Source organism: Sphaeramia orbicularis, chromosome 1, assembly GCF_902148855.1.
Source record: "Sphaeramia orbicularis chromosome 1, fSphaOr1.1, whole genome shotgun sequence".
Classification (NCBI taxonomy): Eukaryota; Metazoa; Chordata; class Actinopteri; order Kurtiformes; family Apogonidae; genus Sphaeramia; species Sphaeramia orbicularis.
Window position 1 is genome coordinate 15,088,911 of NC_043957.1, and position 18,800 is coordinate 15,107,710.

General features: G+C 43.3%; 2 protein-coding genes across 6 annotated transcripts in view; both read left to right on the forward strand.

Moving 5' to 3' along the window:
• The window catches only part of ttbk1a (tau tubulin kinase 1a), a 53,009-nt gene extending 51,141 nt beyond the window's left edge, over positions 1 to 1,868 (forward strand). For all 5 annotated transcript variants that reach the window (XM_030155694.1, XM_030155772.1, XM_030155942.1 and 2 more), the window contains one exon: positions 539 to 1,868. In XM_030155694.1, coding sequence (XP_030011554.1) covers positions 539 to 956 — 418 coding nt within the window. In that variant the 3' untranslated portion in view covers positions 957 to 1,868. The remainder of the gene's footprint in view (positions 1 to 538) is intronic.
• Positions 1,869 to 2,414: 546 nt separating this feature from the next.
• pex6 (peroxisomal biogenesis factor 6) lies at positions 2,415 to 9,189 on the forward strand. The gene is made up of 18 exons (XM_030156650.1): positions 2,415 to 2,953; positions 3,369 to 3,923; positions 4,345 to 4,508; positions 4,598 to 4,681; positions 5,370 to 5,478; positions 5,767 to 5,900; positions 6,076 to 6,178; positions 6,296 to 6,498; positions 6,580 to 6,766; positions 6,894 to 6,970; positions 7,055 to 7,172; positions 7,271 to 7,476; positions 7,752 to 7,813; positions 7,893 to 8,001; positions 8,074 to 8,190; positions 8,403 to 8,480; positions 8,660 to 8,799; positions 8,908 to 9,189. The coding sequence occupies exons 1-18, from the start codon at positions 2,441 to 2,443 to the stop codon at positions 9,042 to 9,044; spliced, it is 3,096 nt and encodes a 1,031-aa protein (XP_030012510.1). The 5' UTR covers positions 2,415 to 2,440; the 3' UTR covers positions 9,045 to 9,189.
• Positions 9,190 to 18,800: the final 9,611 nt, after the last annotated feature.

Below are 18,800 nucleotides of genomic sequence, written 5' to 3' on the forward strand. Positions count from 1 at the left end.
GCTAAAACAGGCAATTACACATTAAATAAATAAAAGTAATAAAACTAACTAGTAGTAGTTGTAAGAACGATATACAAGTAAATAGTAATATGAGTAAGTAATAATAATAATAATAATAATAATAATAATTAGCAGTAAAAAACTAAATTAACAAGTGATTTAATTTAATATGAGTTTGTTTTATAAGTGAATTAGATTTTGTTTAATTTCAATGAATTGACGTATTTGATTTTTCTTAGGTTTTAGGGTTAGTTTGGTTTTTCAGGTTTTATGAGTCAAAGCTGTGAGATTAAATAATGAACAATGTCTAATAAAATGTACAAAGCCAGTGTTAATTAAATGTCCATACAGATGATCAGATATTTTGTTCTTGTTTAAAACTGAACCCAAAGACATTTATCTTACATTTATCTTATATTTGTGCTGATGTTGAGTGGTTCACAGTAGTTTTTTATTACTTTCTCTTTTTACTTGTTTTTACTTTTTTACTTTACATGTGGTGAAATAAAGCTGACTTCATTTCCTTTTGTGTCCACAGACATCAGAGAATCACCCTCAGCACTCTGAGTGTCCAGCGGAAACCCAAAACTGCCTCACCGCGGTCCTCGTCCTCGTGTCCCCGCCCCGCCGCCGTCCCGGCTCAGTCCGGCAGTCCTCGAATGCCCCTGCGAGTCCTCTTTGGAACCCGCCGCAGCCTTAGCTCCACCCACCGCAGGACTGACAGCCCCTCCCCTCAGAGAGTCTGTCCATCCCGCCAGCCCCTGTCCGTCCGAGCCCCGACCGTCCCCGTGCTCCCGCCCAGGACTGCCACGACCGCCATGCGGCGCAGCGCCTCACAGGAAGCCACCGCCCAGACATCCTCCGGCCCCGCCCCTACCAGACCCAGGCCCAAACCGGCGGCTGGGCAGGCAAAGGGGAAACCTAACCCCAGGGAGAAGACGGTTCCCGCTAGATAATACAAAGACATTGAAACTCGTTCATGTATAATCAGTCTTCGGACATGCTTTGCCTCAAAGGTCCTGATCTCCACCGAATCCTCATTTAATGGACACACATTCTTATTTTTCCAAGGACAGCATACAGAACTGTCTTCGTGGGCTTCCAGTAATCCGACTGATTGTGGCAAAGGAGCGTTGCTGCCACGGTGCTATGGATCTGCCTGCTGCTCCCGGTCGGTTCTGGTCCAACTGGTTTCTGGAGCTCCGGTCCAGTTCACCCCTCACAGATACTCCAGCTTTGCCCACGGTTATAATACTCGTCCATTTACAGTTCCCTGCTCGGTTCACATTGCATGGTGACGTATATCACAATTACTTTAAATCTGTAGAAGGAAAATAACATGTACAAAAACTGAACCTTGAATTATTTGATATGTTCTCTCCTTCCTATTGGATAAAAATCAGAGCAGATTGGACTGAGATCTGACATATATTACTCCGATATGAGATTCCCGACTAAATCCTGTGCTTATTAAGAGAAGAATTGGTGTGAAGATGAAGCGAATCGCTCGGTCGCCGCCTCCTCCTCATGGTGTGACAATGGGCATGCTTTAATCATTCTATTTTCTGGGTGTTTTTATTTTTCTTTAAGCTCTGAATTGTATATAATAGAATCATTTCCCATAAAGACATCTTTATTTTTTATCTTGCCAAGCGACATGTGAATTTCACGTCTTTGCCCTTCTGTTCCAATGTGTTGGCACTATGCCTGTTTTTTACGCATGAGAAAAACAGGGTTAACCATGAGAGGAAGTTCTACCTGCTCGGATTCTTCTGATGGTGCAAAAGGTGAAGGATGTTGGAGCATATGCGGAGTTTGGACGGAGTCCATGGGCGCTGAGCTCAAATAAAGTCTTGGTAATGTGGAAAGGTGTTGTGTCATTATTATCTGCTTGTGTCTGGCTGGGTTTTAGGCTTTAAATCAATCAGTTAAATGAGGAGTTTGGGAAGAAGAACAGAGTCACAGGAAATGTATGAAACATAACAGAAAACATCAAATCTATTTATAATTCTATTTAATCACCTTTGACCAGGTTAATGATCACATACTGAGTCCAGTTACACTTTATCAACAATAAATCACATTGTCACAGTCATTTCATAAGAATATATATGAGCTTTTTGCATTGAAATTTCATTCATAATGTGCACCAGTCAGTGTATGTTCTGTTTGACAATAAAGTGGCTATTCTATTCTATTCTATTCTATTCTATTCTAACTTTATGGACTTCGGTGGATTAAAACCTGATGAAACTCGTCAGTTTTTCTGTTGGTGGTGAACGGGTTAACACCATCCTCCGTGGTTTTATTCCACTCAGATGAATATGTTCAGATGGATGTGGGTGATGTAGTCCCAATGTTTCCCTCGGGACCGGGAGAGGGCGCTACTCGCCCATTAAATACCACAGAAGAAGAAAGGTCGTATCTGAGCAGTTCCAAGATGGCGGTGCCCGTGGACCTACTCTGTGTGGACGCTTTTCCGTCTCACCTGAGTCCATTGGATGGACTCCTGCCGCAGTCTCATCTGGACTTGGTGATCCGGAACCACTCGGACCCGCCGACACTGCTCTTCATTCGGCAGCGGTCTCACGGCTTCGGAAGCCCGGGCGTTTTACTGCGCGTCCACCCGACCACCGAGGAGGACACGGTGGGCTGCGGAGGAACCGAGTCCAGCCCCGGGAGTCGCCTCCGCCTCGGCGTCAGCCGCTTCTTCTTGCGGCACCACGGGCTGCAGCGGATCGGCAGCACCGGGACCGTCCGGGCCCTGGAGCCAATCCGCCTGGACCGGGTGGTGCTGGGAGCCCGCAGTCTGAAGAGCCTCCGCTGGGCCGGGGCGGAACACTTCACAGGCGGACTGATGGAGCTCTGCCGCCCGGGACAGTGGCTGCTGGTCCGGCAGGGAGACCCGCTGCTCCTGCCCGAACACCCGCTGCTGGGGGAGGACCCGGGACAGGTGAGACCCCGGTCCAGGCTGTCTTGTTTCTTCAATATATTCGCTCTTTTTCTGCAGCTACGGTAAAGTATCTAGATATTCATGAAAATGTAAACAAAACAAAAAAAAACATCGTTTAACGAGTAATTTCTGTGATACTTAAGAAAATAGAGGTTTTTGGTAAGAACAGGTATAAATGCAAATATATTGTTTTATTTTGTTTGTTTTGTAGGTTTGTTTGTTTGTTTGTTTTTGTTTGGCATATTTTTGTTTGTTTGGCTTTTTGTTTTTAGTTTATTTGTTTATTTTAGTTAGTTTGTTTTGGTTTATTTGTATGTTTTAGTTAGTTTGTTTTGGTTTATTTGTGTGTTTTTGCTGCTGGTCGTCCATCAGCCGCTCTCTGATTGGCTGACTCTCTGTCTTGTGGTGCGATCAGGTGCAGCAGCTGTTGTCGGACATCCTGGTTCTGGACTGCAGTCCGGTGGTTCAGGGCCAAATCACTCCCGACACCTCTGTGGTTCTGACTGATTGTACTGATTGGTCGGACCCCCCTGCCTCCACCCCTTGCAGGCCACTGTCACTGAATGTGTCGGACTTTGCCCTTTACGCCGACAGCCTTGGAGGACACTCGCTGCTGGACAACAGGAAGCTGCTGGACTCAGGGATATGGGGCCTCCTGCAGGCTCTGGAGTGCAGGGTAGAGGTATGCGTGGGGGACCCTCAGACTTGGGGTGGGGCCCTGGACGTGGACAGCTGCGTGTTTGTAGGGAAACGGCTGCTTCTCAGGCTTGGCCTCTTTAACCACGAGTGGGTGAAGCTGTGGAGGGCAGGCAGTGGCAGAGAGAGGCTGGTGTCTGTGGTGGTCATGGATCCAGAACCAAGCCCAGAACCACCGAACCACATCAACATGGGCCTGATATCAGCGACACTGTGGTTTAACCTGACAGATGGAGATGTGATTCCACTGAGCAGCTGCAGCTTCAGGATGAAGGTGAAGAACAACAACAAACGAACTCGATGGAACCCAGAACAGAACATTAAACCATTTAGGGTCCAACAGGGTCCAAACCAGAGCTGATCCTAATCATCACATGTAGAGAAACAAATTCTAAAGGCAGGGCTGCTTTCAGGGATTAATGCTGATAATTAGTGTAGTTTTTAAATTGTTTACTGTGTATGTTTAATCATAAGGTGATTTAAGGTGTTTGACTTTAATTATTTCTTATCAGTAAGTTGTCTGAACCCAAACCCAGTGCAGCTATTAATGAACTGTGACATGAGACTTGATGCTTCCGTTGTGACCTCTGACCCCTTTAACCCCATACTTCCTCCTCATTGGGTATAAAAGTCAGCTGAATCACACGCTCTTAACCCCGACTTCTTCTAAAGCCATTCTGTGTTTTGTGTGTCAGAGGTGGCGTTCTCAGGACCTCACCATCTGTCGTTCTGACAGTTCATGCCGTTCGTCTTCTCCGCCATTTGCCTCAGAGCTCCACCTCCAACCAATTGCGTCTCCGCTGAACAACAACCTCGGCTGCTACAACAACCTGCTTTCGCAACATTTCAGCACCCCCAGGTCAGCTGACACGATACCTGACGCCAACAGAGTGAAACATGACCCGGTCCAGTCCGGTCCCGTCTGATCCATCTGTTTCCCCCTGACAGACTGGTTTCAGTGGGAGACGTTCTGTCGGTTCCAGTTCAGAACCATCCGGATCTATTAGAGTCCAGTTCAGATGGAATCCACAGGTAACACTGAGCTCCTCTTCATATCGACTCCAATATTATATGAGAATCAGGTACTATCTCAGATGGATTGTAAACACGACTCATTGACCCACATCTCCACCATTTGTGTTTTGTTCTGAGTCTGTGGTTCAGATCTACAACCACCTGGAGCATCTGGTCCAGGATGGACACGTTGAGTCCATTCAGCAGCTTCATGGTCTCACATGAGCCCAGTACAGATGCTCCATATTAATATTTAATCCATTTTAAGACACTAGATAGCACCAAGAAAACAAATGTAGGCAAAAACCTCCGCTTCAACCTGAACATAAAGGAACACAGGAACATTTTCAGAACAGTTTTGATGACACTCATCTGATGAACACACAATGTATGTATGTGTATATACATTTACCATTTTAGTCTGTCGAGTTAAACCCAGCTCCAGTTTGGTCTGAACCTGGTGATGAAGTCAAACATGAACCAAGAGCCCAGACTAATTCACATATAAGTTAGTCTGACCATCCATTTCTTCATGTATTAAACCTTTATCAACAAGGACTCGCAGATGTTAACAGTGAAGGTGTTCATTATATGATCTCCAAAGAAAGACAGAACCTGGTTCTAAAGTCAATCCCAGTTTAAAGTTAAGTCTGACTGAAGATAATGTTGATTTTGATCAGTCCATTTGACCTTTGACCTCTGCCAGGTGTCCAGTTCTTAGCTTCAAAGTGCAGAAGGTGTGTCCGCCGGTAGCAGAAGAAGAAGGAGGAGCAGCAGCTCATCTGGCCGACAGACTGCACACGTCTCTCTATCTGGTGAACTTTGACCTCTGACCTCAGGCTACTAAATATATTCCAAACTGAGCTGTTGAGCTGAGCAATTGGCTAATTATCTTTAACTTGAGTCAGGTGTCTCACTGAACATCAGTTCTCCTGGTGTTCTCCCAGGGTTTGTCTTTGCCTTCAGGTTCAGGATGTGTTTAATGATGTTGGACATTTTGAACTTTGATCATGTAAAGAATTGGATATGTTGAAGATCATCTCAGAAGTCAATAGATTCTTATGGACTCGAATATTTTCACCTGTGAAAGTTTGTTTCCTCAGGGACCTCCCACCAACAGCCCCATCCCCTGCCTCTTGGTGGGCGGAGATGCACTCTGGAATAGCCTGAATCCTCCAGGACTCGGCAAGACTGTGGAGACCCTGTGCAGTATCATCAGTCCTCACCTGAACCACAGGTAACTCACCTGAACCTGAGTGACAACAAGACCAGCAAAATGAAAGGACTGAAGTGTTTGATTAAAGAACCACATCTTAACATTTTGTGTAAATGTGGTGTTACATCAAAACATGTTCAGATGAAGGTCTATGACAGGTGTGTGGTCATGTGATCAGGTGTCTGTCTTTTCCCAGGTGTCTGTCCAGTTGCACCATCCTCCTTCACGGTCCAGCAGGAAGCGGTAAAGGGACGGTGGTCAGTGCCGCCAGTCGCAGACTCCACCTCCACCTGCTGAAGGTATGACTCCACCATGAACTCACAAAGGGACTTGATGTCAGTGGTTTTACTTCTGGTTCTTACCTGTGCAGGTGGACTCGGTGTCAGTGGTTTTACTTCCTGTTCTTACTTGTGCAGGTGGACTCGGTGTCTCTGTGCGCTGATACTCCTGCTGCCTCTGAATCAAAGCTGTTGTCTGTGTTTCATCGGGCAGAGGTTCTGCAGCCCTGTGTCCTGCTGCTCCAGAACCTGCAGGTTCTGCTGCGTCCCCGGGGGGGTGCAGATGAGGACGGCAGGGTCCAGGCTGCACTGTGCCAGCTGCTCCATAGCGCCCCCAGCAGGTAACAGAGTTAGTGGATGTATGTGGACTTCATAGCTGGTCTCAAACAGGGCTGAAGGGTGACGTTCTCTTCTGTCCACAGGGTGGCGGTGGTGGCGACCGTCCGCAGACCCCGGGATCTGTCTGCAGGCACCATGGCGGTATTTATCCACCAGGTGGAGTTGGACACTCCCACTGAGGAGCAGAGACGAGCCATGTTAACGAGTCTGAGCCGAGGAATCCACCTGGGGAGGGACGTCGACTTGGGGAGGGTCGCCAAACTCACAGCGGTACTGAACCAGTACAGAACCTAGCAGCAGCTAGTGAACCACCTCAAGCCATATTATAGAGACTATGTTTTATCCTCTTCCTCCTCTTTGTTATCTTCCTTCTCCTCTTCGTCCTCCTTTCCTTTAGGGCCTGGTTCTTGGTGGTCTATGTGCTCTGTTGTCTGAGGCAGGTCGTGCCTCCTGCAGGAGGTTGGTCGAGATCTGGTGAGACCTTTTCAGACCCATGTCATTGCTGCTCATCCAGAACTGAGCTCTGATTAGCTGATTAACGTCCTGTTCTGTGTTTAGTTCTGGTCGGACTGAGAAGGATCTGTGCTCCAGCGGAGTCACCATTCGGAACCAGGATTTCATTTCGGCCCTGCAGACCCTACAGGAGGTCCAGTCCAAAGCCGCTGGATCCCCCAAGGTGAGTGCATGTAGTCCAGGTCAGCTCTAGAACCATGTCTTCCGGACACTGGGTACTGTCCAGAACCTCGTCCTTGATCCTGGTTTTGTCCAACTCAGATCCCTGATGTTCATTGGGAGGATGTTGGAGGTCTGCAGGAGGTGAAGAAGGAGATCCTGGACACGGTGCAGCTCCCTCTGCAGCGTCCGGAGCTCCTGTCTCTTGGTCTGAGCCGGACTGGAGTCTTGCTGTACGGACCACCCGGGACTGGAAAGACCCTGCTGGCCAAAGCTGTTGCTACTGAGTGCTCCATGACCTTCCTCAGGTAGGAGAACCGTGGTCTTCATCAGCAAAGGTGGAGATGTTTGTAATAAATGTAGTCCTGCATAGTCCTGTTCTACAACTACAGGAAGGAACAAAGCACTAGTACTTCATCAGTACTTGAGGATCTTTAACATAGAGATCTGCCCTTCTACTTGTCACATTTTCAGTTTTGGCGTCATTTATTCAGTATCAGCACCTGGTCCAGACCAGTGGATTTCAACAACACAGCGTCCTAAAATGTGTTAATTCGGGTCTGACTTCCTGTTTGTCCCCCAGTGTTAAAGGTCCAGAGCTCATCAACATGTACGTGGGCCAGAGTGAGGAGAACGTCAGAGAAGGTGTGTTGGGTTTAACTGGTTGTAACTTTATTAAATTGTCCTCAGTGCTGCCTCTTATTAAAGTGAGTCTTTTGTTTAGTGTTCAACAGAGCGCGCTCAGCTGCGCCCTGTGTGGTTTTCTTCGATGAGCTGGACTCTCTGGCACCCAGCAGGGGGCACAGTGGAGACTCTGGAGGTGTGATGGACAGGTGAGTGTGTACCTGCACTGACCCCAGACGAGCTGACCTCTGAACTCTGACCCTAATGAAACCTCTTCACAGGGTGGTGTCGCAGCTTCTGGCCGAACTCGACGCTTTGCACTCGACTGCCAGCGTGTTTGTCATCGGAGCAACAAACCGTCCAGACCTGCTCGACCAATCGCTGCTGAGACCCGGAAGGTCAGCAGTCACATAGCCACACCCCTGACCTCAGAATGACCCTGAACCTGCATCATTGTTGGTTTAGTCCATACTTGGGGTTAAATTGACTCAGAAATAACTGATTCACTTCTGATCCTGGTTCTGGTTCTGAGATGTTTGTTCTGGGTCGAGACAGAAACATGAACAGCAGACGCCGTATCAGTCAATTAATGGATCTGTGTCTCCTTCAGATTTGATAAACTGGTCTACGTTGGAATCAACGAGGATCGAGATTCTCAGCTGCAGGTTCTTCAGGCAATTGTCCGGAAGTAAGAACATGTTTAAACAGAGAAGAACCTGTAATTCTTTACAAGATTGTTGTACATTCTAGTTTGTGTTTAAAATATAAACTCTCTTCTGTGTTCTGATCTGTTTCCATCCCTTCACTGTTGTAAAATGTTTCTTCATCAGATTAATAAACAGTGTTTAATGTTTTGCGGTTCCTCAGGTTCCATCTGGACTCTACCGTGAACCTGCAGGAAGTTCTGGAGAACTGCCCATGTCATATGACCGGCGCCGACCTCTATGCGCTGTGTTCAGACGCCATGACTGCTGCCGTCAAGAGGAAGATCGCACTCATCGACCAACGTAAGGAAACATCACAGGAGCAGAACATGCAAATATTCTCCATGAACGTGGTTAAACTGGGTTTAGTTCGATGTGGTTCAGGTTCTCTGGTCTCCTCGTCCTCCTCAGGTCTGGATTCAGAGGATTCTCGGCTCCTGGTGTCAATGGACGACTTCAAGACTGCTCTGGAGAACTTCCATCCATCTGTTTCAGAACAGGAGCTGATCCGATACCAAAATATTCAACAGAAACTGACCACGACCTGAAAACACAGACCTGAAGTTAATGAAAAACCACAGATAAATGAAAATGTAAATGATGTACAGTTAATGGCAAATCTGTAAATAAGTTTAATGAACATTTGTTAATTTAATTAAATAAAAAACACTAAAACCAACATGTGATTTTTATTTTTCCATCGCTAAAACCCAATGCAGTTGAAGAGGATTTTATTTTACAACCTCAGTTTTTGGTTTTTTTTTTTTTAACTCCTGGACAACTCTGTTTACCTCCACGCTGGTGGTCAACAGTGACCTTTAGTGGCCAAAGTCTAATGTGCCCGAGGTGTTTCAGTATGATTTTTTCCTTCCTGTGGTTTTCATCGTCCCCCTGTGGCCAAGTATTAAAGCTATACTACGAGCTCTGAAAATGAGCACTTGTTCTAGATCAGGGGTTGGGAACCTTTAACACTCAAAGAGCCATTTTGACCCGGTTTCCACGGAAAAGACAACACTGGGAGCCGCAAACACTTTTTGACATCTGAAATGAAGATGTTAGCCTATATATACCGTAAATTCCGGACTTTAAGCCGCTACTTTTTTTCCCACACTTTAAACACTGCGGCTAATACAACGATTTTACCGTTGCCGCGGCGCACCTCGGTGGTGCCGCGGCGCACCTCGGGGGCCAATGCTAGGTGCCGTTGCACCGCCGTACCATGGCTCGGTGCCAGGTGCCGTGGCACCGCGGTGGTGCCTCGGCTCGAGGTGCCGGTGGTGCTGTGGCACCGCGGTGCCATGGCACCTGACACCGAGCAGTGGCACTGCGGTGCAACGACACCCGGCACCGAGCCCTGGTACTGCGGTGCCACGGCACCTAGCATTGGCCCTGAGGTGCCGCGGCACCTTGGTCGTGCCATGGCACCTGGCATCATTAAATGTTCTATTTTCTTCAGATATTTTTCTTTTCTTAGATTTCTCCATACTTGGCCTACCTGGGGTTGAAAGTGTCAACCCCAGGTAGGGGGTCTAAATGTACGGCGTTTTGGCGGGCTGTGGGAGAGTGTGACGCATATTTTGAGCGACGAAAAATAATAATAATAATAATAATAAAATATATATATATATATATATATATATATATATATATATATATATATATATATATAATTTTATTTTAATATTTCGAGATCACAATAATCTTACAATTTACAACTACAATTAATAACAATCTGTGATTGCCAGTGCGGGGGATAATGAAAGTGAAACTGAAAACACTTTTCTATTCCTCTAACTCTCCGGGCACACTCCACTGCTCTATGGGCCCCCGAAGTCAGTGTAGAGACGTGTGCACAGGACTAATGTGGTTGTACTTCCTGGTTCTATTCAAGAATCAAGCAGCAGCGTTCTGGATGGACTGCAGCTGTCTTACAGCCAGTGTTGCCAACTTGGCAACTTTGTTGCTAAATCTGGTGACTTTTCAAACCCTCTTTGCGACTTTTTTTTTTCTTCAAAAGCAACAAGTAATTATTCTGGAATTTTTTTTTTTTTTTTTTTTTTGTGATGGTGGTACTGGAGTCTTTTGGCGTTTTGGAGGCTGTGACTGAAAGCACATCATCCTGCAGTAACACATCTCCATCATCCAAGTGCATTCACAGGCAGTCATTGTCACAGTAGCCTCCCATTGCGCATGCGCCCCCCGTCTTCCGAAGTAAGGTACGTTGTGCGTCTTATGGAGAACCCCAGCCCCTTCCCCGGCTGCAAACTTGATTTCGAGGGGGAGAAGGATGAGGGGAGGTACTGCTGAGTGTGTAATTTACATCTCATAAGCATCTGTTAGCGACTTCTTGCAACTTTTAGAACAGCCAATAGCTACTTTCCTTACTGAGGAGTTGGCAACACTGCTTATAGCTCATTTAGAGTCCAGTCAAAAGGCTGTTACTGTAGTCTAACCTGCTAGAGATAAATGCATGGATCAGTCTCTCTAAGTCTGTTTTGCACTAGGAATGTCCCGATCAGATCTAAACATCGGTATTAGAAGATTGGATCAGATTGGAGTTAGTCTCGAGATTGAGCCGATCCAGGCGTCCGTCAGTACTCGGACCCAAAGTAGACGTCCGCTGGACACGTCCGTGCAAAGCTCAATATTTATGACTCCGAGTACTCGGTGGCGCACAATGTAGGATGATGTAAATGTAGGAAACTGGTACACTCGACTATTACGCCTCAAACATCCGTGGAGTCCGTGCCGGTCACAATATGCGCACAGTGCACCTGACTCTGTGGGATGCTTTAGGGAATTAGTAAAGCGTCTAAAAGTTTCACTTTTAGTTTGGATGGTTGTATGATATGCGTGTACTCATTGTGAGGTACATTCAGCACGGAACGCATCCTGTCTAATCCAACCTGACCATAGACGTTGGTGGGACGGTAAATAGTGACGTGCAGTCAGAGGAGGCAGGGGAGGCAGAGCTTCCCTTGTCAATCTTGAAAAGAAAAAAAAATAATCTGCATAACGTATGGAATGTATTTCTGTAATGTGTTTAGGCTCGCAGATTAATCATAAAACCGCAGTGAAAAAGTCACTACGGGAGGCAAACAGTACCCCTGCCTCATGATAGATGACGCCTGTGAGTCCATAGATTCATACGCTTATAATCTTCTTTGTTCTTTTTACACTTTAATTCACCTCATCAAAAATGGAGGACTACATTTCATGTACAAATAAAGGTAAGACCATAAACTTTTTTTTATTTTTAGTTTGAAATGGCTCTATTTGAAGGTTTCCTGTTGAGTTCCTGCCAGTCTACCTATGCTGACTTGATGCAGAGCCCATATACCCAGGCCATTCCCTTTGCTCACTCTCTCTATTCCAGTTTCTCAGGCCACCATGTATTTGTAGATCTGGCTCTGAAAGAGTCAGTGCCTCCCCAGCCATGAACCCCACTGCACGTCACTGACGGTAAACATATGGCCTGTGGGCCAAAACCGGCCTGCCAAAGACTCAACTTTGGCTCACAGTATGAATTTGTAAAGTGCAAAAATTATACTTAAGTTATTAAGAGTCAAAGGTGTCATACTTGTTTTACTTCAGGTTCCACTTTCAACCCAATTGTGATCTCAAGTAAAATAATAGCATAATAACCTATTAATAATGACTCTAAATTTAAACCAAAATTTCGTAGTAAAAAGTATTCGGATCGAATTGGTATCAGATCAGTATCAGCATAACTAATCATAAAAAAAATCGAATCAGAAGCAAAAAAAAATCCAGATCAGGACATCACTAGTTTGCACAGTAAATCTTTGATTCTAGCAATGTTTTTGAGAAGGTAAAAGGTTGATGATGTTATTGATTTAATGTGGCTGTTTAAGCCACATTAAATGATTTAATGTGGCTGTTTGAGTTTAGGGCAACACGGTGGTGCAGTGGTTAGCACTCGTGCCTCACAGCAAGAAGGTCCTGGGTTCGATTCCAACACCAGTTGACAGGGGGTGGGACCTTTCTGTGTGGAGTTTGCATGTTCTCCCTGTGTCTGCGTGGGTTCTCTCCGTGTACTCCGGCTTCCTCCCACCATCCAAAGACATGCACTAATAGGTTAATTGGTTAATCTAAACTGCCCATAGGTGTGAATGTGAGAGTGATTGTTTGTCTCTATATGTCAGCCCTGCGATGAACTGGCGACTTGTCCAGGGTGTACCCTGCCTTTGTCCCTATGTAGCTGGGATAGGCTCCAAGCAACCCCCGTGACCCTAGTGAGGATAAAGCGGGTTCAGAAAATGAATGAATGTTTAAGTTTAGGTTTGAGTTCATTGTTACCCCTAGATTTGTAACCTGATTTTTAGCTTTTAAGCAAGAGTTTCAGGATAACTGCTCACACTTTCTCTTGGTTTTTATGGGCCATAGACAATGACTTCAGTCTTGTCTGAGTTTAGTTGGAGAAACAATATATGAAGTATGAAGATGTGGAAAAACCCCATCAAAGCCTGATCAAGAAAATGCATGAAGATCCTATTAAGCAGATGCAGTGGGCGCTAATTAGCTAAGATGCTAACATTCGCTAGCACCAATCTTCCTTATTTTCTCATTTGTTTAATACTTGTAACTTCATTTATCAGCTCCATCTTCTATGCTGTATCATAATATAAAAGTGATAGAATGACAACTGGATGTGTTTTATGGACTCAGGGACACAGAAGTGCAGCAGATTGAATACAGATGAATGAGCAGAAGTGGATCCAGAAACAGCATATTTCTTATTAAAAAAAAAAAAAAATGTAAACGTGCGTAACGAAACTTTACAGAGATTACAGAAATAAACTTTCAATTATTTTACATGTGCTTAAACATTTTTGTCTGTCTGGATCAGACCTGGGCATTGTGCAGCTCCCAGGGCACACACGGCCCAATAGCTAACCCTGTTTGGCCCACAATGAGATCCATCCATCCATCCATCCATCCATCCATCCATTCTCTTCCGCTTATCCGGGGCCGGGTCGCGGGGGTAACAGTCTAAGCAGGGATGCCCAGACTTCCCTCTCCCCAGACACCCCCTCCAGCTCTTCCGGGGGGATCCCGAGGCGTTCCCAGGCCAGCCAAGAGACATAGTCTCTCCAACGTGTCCTGGGTCAAGACCCAGGACAATGAGATCATTGGCAAATTAAAAGTCAATGTAAATATATATCATCATAATAGATGCAACCAATACACTGCTTTTATTTTGAAGTATCTGCAAAATTTTAATTTTTTCATACGTACTTTCCGTACTTAGCATGAGGCTTATGCACTGATTGGTTTGTTGATCAGCTAACGTCAAAAAAAGAACGATTGATTCAGAATGCAGAGTTTTTAACAAGACACGGTCTGTAAATATTTCTTCACTGAAGTCAGAGGTAAAGAAAAGGGAACTGAGATATGCAAACAAAGGTGGATGGATTTATTGTTTTTCATTTAAGTTAATGTGGAGCTGGTTTTGGATATTTTCAAAAAATGTTTTTGTGAATAGTCATTAAATGGTTGTATTCTGTGCTCCATGTTTTCATTGTATTGTTTCATTTACTGTGTTTATAGAGATATGTACAGAGCAGAGCTGCAAGTGTATTGATCTGGCCCTTAACAACAGTCAAAGTTTCTCATGTGGCCCCCTAAGAAAATTAATTGCCCACCCCTGGTCCTGATTACACTGTGTCCATGTTATAGCTATAGGAGTGTAGAATTAGTAGTGCAGTGTGAGTCTGTAGTGTAGTTGGTTTTTGTTTTGTGCGTCTGAAAATGATGTGCTATGTGCATGGAATGTGCATTGGAGACGCAAAGTATTAAAAAATGGCCAAAATACACTCAGACTCCAGAGGGTTAATAAAATCAAAATATTAATCTAAAGACATCTTCTTGCACCTAACAAATCTGAACTAGAACCGTCTTTTGTAGTTTTGTGGGTCTCGTGAAAAAAACTCGGGACAACAATGTCTTCTGGGCCATTAAAAAAAGACCTACCTACAGCAAAATGGGAATTCCAATCTTCCATTTTCCACAGCACCTGAAGTCAGTTAAAGAGCCGTTTTTGTTTTTTTCAATTTTTTGACAAACAACGAAATACAAGTCATTTTCCATTTTTAATTTATTAATATCAAAACAGAAATCTGATGGCCATGACGTACACATGCCCGTACGCGTACCAACAACTTACCAAGTCTTTATCATTGTTTTAACACATGATGTATCTGAAAGTCCTTCCAAAATGTTTTGGAGAACATGGTTCAGCTTTATTTCCAGTCCATTTGAAGCCTTTGAAACTAATGAAGAAGAAAAATAATATCAACCGCATCACAGAGAAGATATTAAGCCTCTGACATGTTCTAAAGTACATTAAACAAAACATGAAAACCCGGTCAATATCCATTTTCAGAACATCAGCACTGGACAATGTGGTGACCATCTGAAAAAAGCTGCAGAAGAACTTGAAACATCCTTGAGAAGATGAGAACCACAACTTAAAGACCAACGTAAGAGCATGTGACAATATTGAGAATATAGAAGAGGCTTGAGACCTCCTGAAAAACACCCAAGAACAACCTAAATCCATCCAGGGAGCATTTATCAGAGCTTCAACAAACATCTAATACATTTCACAATCATCGATGAGAACATCCCTAGAACTTGAATGTCACAGACAGTTGGCAAACACCTGAACAAGACTGAAGCAACCTGGAACATCACAAGAGGAACTCATCTACAGTACAGAAGGAACATAAACGTTATCCAAGGAATTCTAAAGACTTCAACACAAGAACCAGATGTATTAGGGCCATGTCCAGAGCAGAATACATACAGTTCAGAACACTGACTCCAGACATCCTGAAACAAATGTTGTCTGTCTGTTGATCTGGATCTGGCCTGTCTTGGTTCTTCTGTTCATCGAACTCCATCCTCCTTGACTCTTAGAGTAATGATCCATCAGCACCTCCTTGTGGACAGACCATGGACTTGCACCATCAGGTCCATGGGTCTGATTCAGGTCAGACTGGTTTTGACATGTCTCTTGTTTTTGTGTCTGACATTTTGAGGATGTGAATCATTATTGTTGGTGCAGAGGCTCCAGGACATGTGGATGAGGAGAATTTAATCGACAGATGAAGATCCAAGGACCTGGAGCGACCTGAAGGTGGACCAAAAGGTGAGTCTCTGTGAAGAACCGGGTCACTGTGGTCCCATTCTGTTCTCCAGAGGTTGATAAAAGTTTAACCCTCACCCTAACCCTAACCCACTGAGTTCTGTTCATTGGTTTTGTACTTTAGTAATGACGTGTATTAATTTGCAACACCAAGGACTGAACACAGATTTTTCATCTTTTACTTTATCCTCAAACTGCTAGAGATACAGAGTTTAACCTGAGGATTTTAAATCTGTGCATCAACAAGACAAAATCACAAAGTACCAGAAAAACTGATCTGCACAAAAGGAAAAATCCTCACTGTGTTCTTCCTGTTCAGACACGATCTTTGTTCAAGAATCACAAAACCTCAGCAGCATTTTATCTCAAAAGGTAAGAATAAAAAACTAGAAGCACTCGGAGAGCGCAGACCTCCGCCAAGGCTGATCAGTGGCCCCCCCCGTGGGGCCCCCCACCCCCGATCACCACCAAAATTTAATCATTTCTTCCTTATCCCATTTCCAACAAACCCTGAAAATTTCATCCAAATCTGTCCATAACTTTTTGAGTTATGTTGCACACTAACGGACAGACAAACAGACAGACAAACAAACAAACAAACCCTGGCAAAAACATAACCTCCTTGGCGGAGGTAACAATTAAATAAAAAATAAAAACTTGTCTAAAACAAAGAAATATCATCATTTTTGTGTCAGTGCATTATAAACATGATGCCAGAGCAAAGTAGTAAACAACAAATTACAGCTGCATTTGGCATTTTGCTCTGTGAAAAAAATTAAGTAATAAGTTAAATAAAAACTAAGAAAAGCTATAAAGCCAGTGAGAACATTATGATTTTTTTGTCATATATGTAATGAACACAGGAACATATACTGTATATTTAAAGTTTCCTGTGACAGATTTAATGAGATTCAGATCAACGCATCAAATAAAACACAAAAATAATATTAAATAAAAAGTGTAAATATATCAAAATTATCTGAACCAGAAGAAAATCTATGACTAAGGAATTTAGTGGTTTTTAATCAGTTTAATTCTGTTCAATCAATGTTTCATTTGATCAAACTGTGGTTAATGTTTCATCTGCTCTGGATGGGTGGGGCTGTATATATCCAGTTATTAACTATTATTAACTCACAGATCTTTTAGTAGGAAATAGAAAGACCTGCATCAATGTTCAACTAGAGTCATTGTCTGAAAAATGTAGAGAATATGGGACGATGTTCCTTCTTTTCTTTGAGCTGATACTGAAGAATCATCTATAAATAAAGTCATACGGTGTAATTAAATCTATTCTTACCTTATGTTATTTATGAGTCAGTAAATGTTCCTGTGTCGACTCCACCTCTGTTGTTCGTCTTTTTGTTTGTCAGTCCATGCCTCCTGCTTTGTGTTATTAACTCTTCTTCTCTGGTTTCTCTGTGATTTGGTTAACCAGCTATTTGCACAACAGACAACAATAAGTTACATCAAAATATGTGAAGATTGAAAGTGGGTCCCACAAGGTTTGGTTTTGGGGCCAAAATGTTTTATTTTAGATAATAATGACATTTGTGAGTTTTCAAAATTGTTGCAGTTTGTTTTGTTAGCAGATGATACAAATGTTTAATAATATTTAAAAACTGAAAACATTGAAATTGAAACTTAAATTTTGGTTTGATGAAATAAGTTATTGTTACATTTGAAAAAACAAAAAACAAAACCTCAGTTCATGGTTTTTGCAGTTGAATTAGATGTTTGGGGGTTATAATGGATGAAAAATTGACATGGAAATGTCACATATATAAAAAAAGGTATCCAAGTTTGTGTTTTGAGCCAAGTTAAGTATGTTTTACATTGCATCATCATTTATAAAGTTGGATTTAGAGAACATACCAATATATTATATGTAAAGTTATTGAAACTGTAGGAGCTAATAGAACTGCAAACATTATTAGTTATGTTCAAAGCCAAACAAAGAGTGAATATTACCAGAGACGTTAGCCTCAGAGCATAATTGCCTAAGTCATATTTTTGGCCAAACTGTGACATCCACATAAAATGAAACAGCAGTGTTAGGAGTTAAGTCACACAGATGTCACAATTTGGCCAAAAATATGACTTAGGCAATTATGCTATGAGGCTAACAATTTGTGTGCCAATTATCTATTGCATTACAGTGCACTTTCATGAAAGGAAAAAAAAACCCACAATGTACCAGGGCGTGTCTTCACAGACAAGTATCTGATGTAGAGAATGAGTGTCATTACTAAAGTAAGAAACCAATGAACACAACTCAGCACATCTCCTTTAACCACAGCCATGTTCATCATCTGAAGAACAATCAGCAATATTTACAGAAGAAAATGGCAAAAACATACAAATGTTCATAAAGTACATTATACTCCCAAAAACACTGCTTAATTTTTTGTCTGAACCAAATCCATTTCTTCTCCTTTGTTGGCCAGTGTGGGTAGAAAACAGATATTAAATCTAAACCAATAGATCAGTGTTATAGTCTGCTCTTTGACCATTCAATCAACTGCCCACATTTTTGACAGCTACTAGATCGCCACCGTGTGGCCAACATGACATCTGATGGGTTAAATCAACAGGTTCATCTACATAATAAAAGCCAAGTGTTCTCTGTGTGCATATGTGTGTCTCAGGACTCACACAAAATCCGGAAAGAGCTGACTGCTGCAATTTGGCATACTCATGTATTTTTGGTCAAGGAAGACAGTAGCAAAAACGTGAAGTTGATAGGACCAATATTTTGAGAGATATTAGTAATTTTGGAATACAATAGCCTTACATTCAATTTGCTATACCCAGAATGCTTTGGCAGTGACTGCTGGACAAATGCGGTACAGCATGCACAAATACATAACAGCATAAAAATGACCTCATCTAGAACCCGTGGATCCCCACAGGTCAACTTGTTACTTCCATTTACTCCAGAGGCTGCACTGTTGATTCTGAGCTTCAAGCCAGATGTCTTTTACTTGGCGACACATGATGGTGAAATCTGATTGGACAAACACTCTGGCATACACATACACCACTGGAAGCACTGAAACAAAGAGAAAAGAAAAATAAAGATTATACTCTATTGGATTAATTTAATGGGTCTTCATAACAGTGTAGGGTGTAA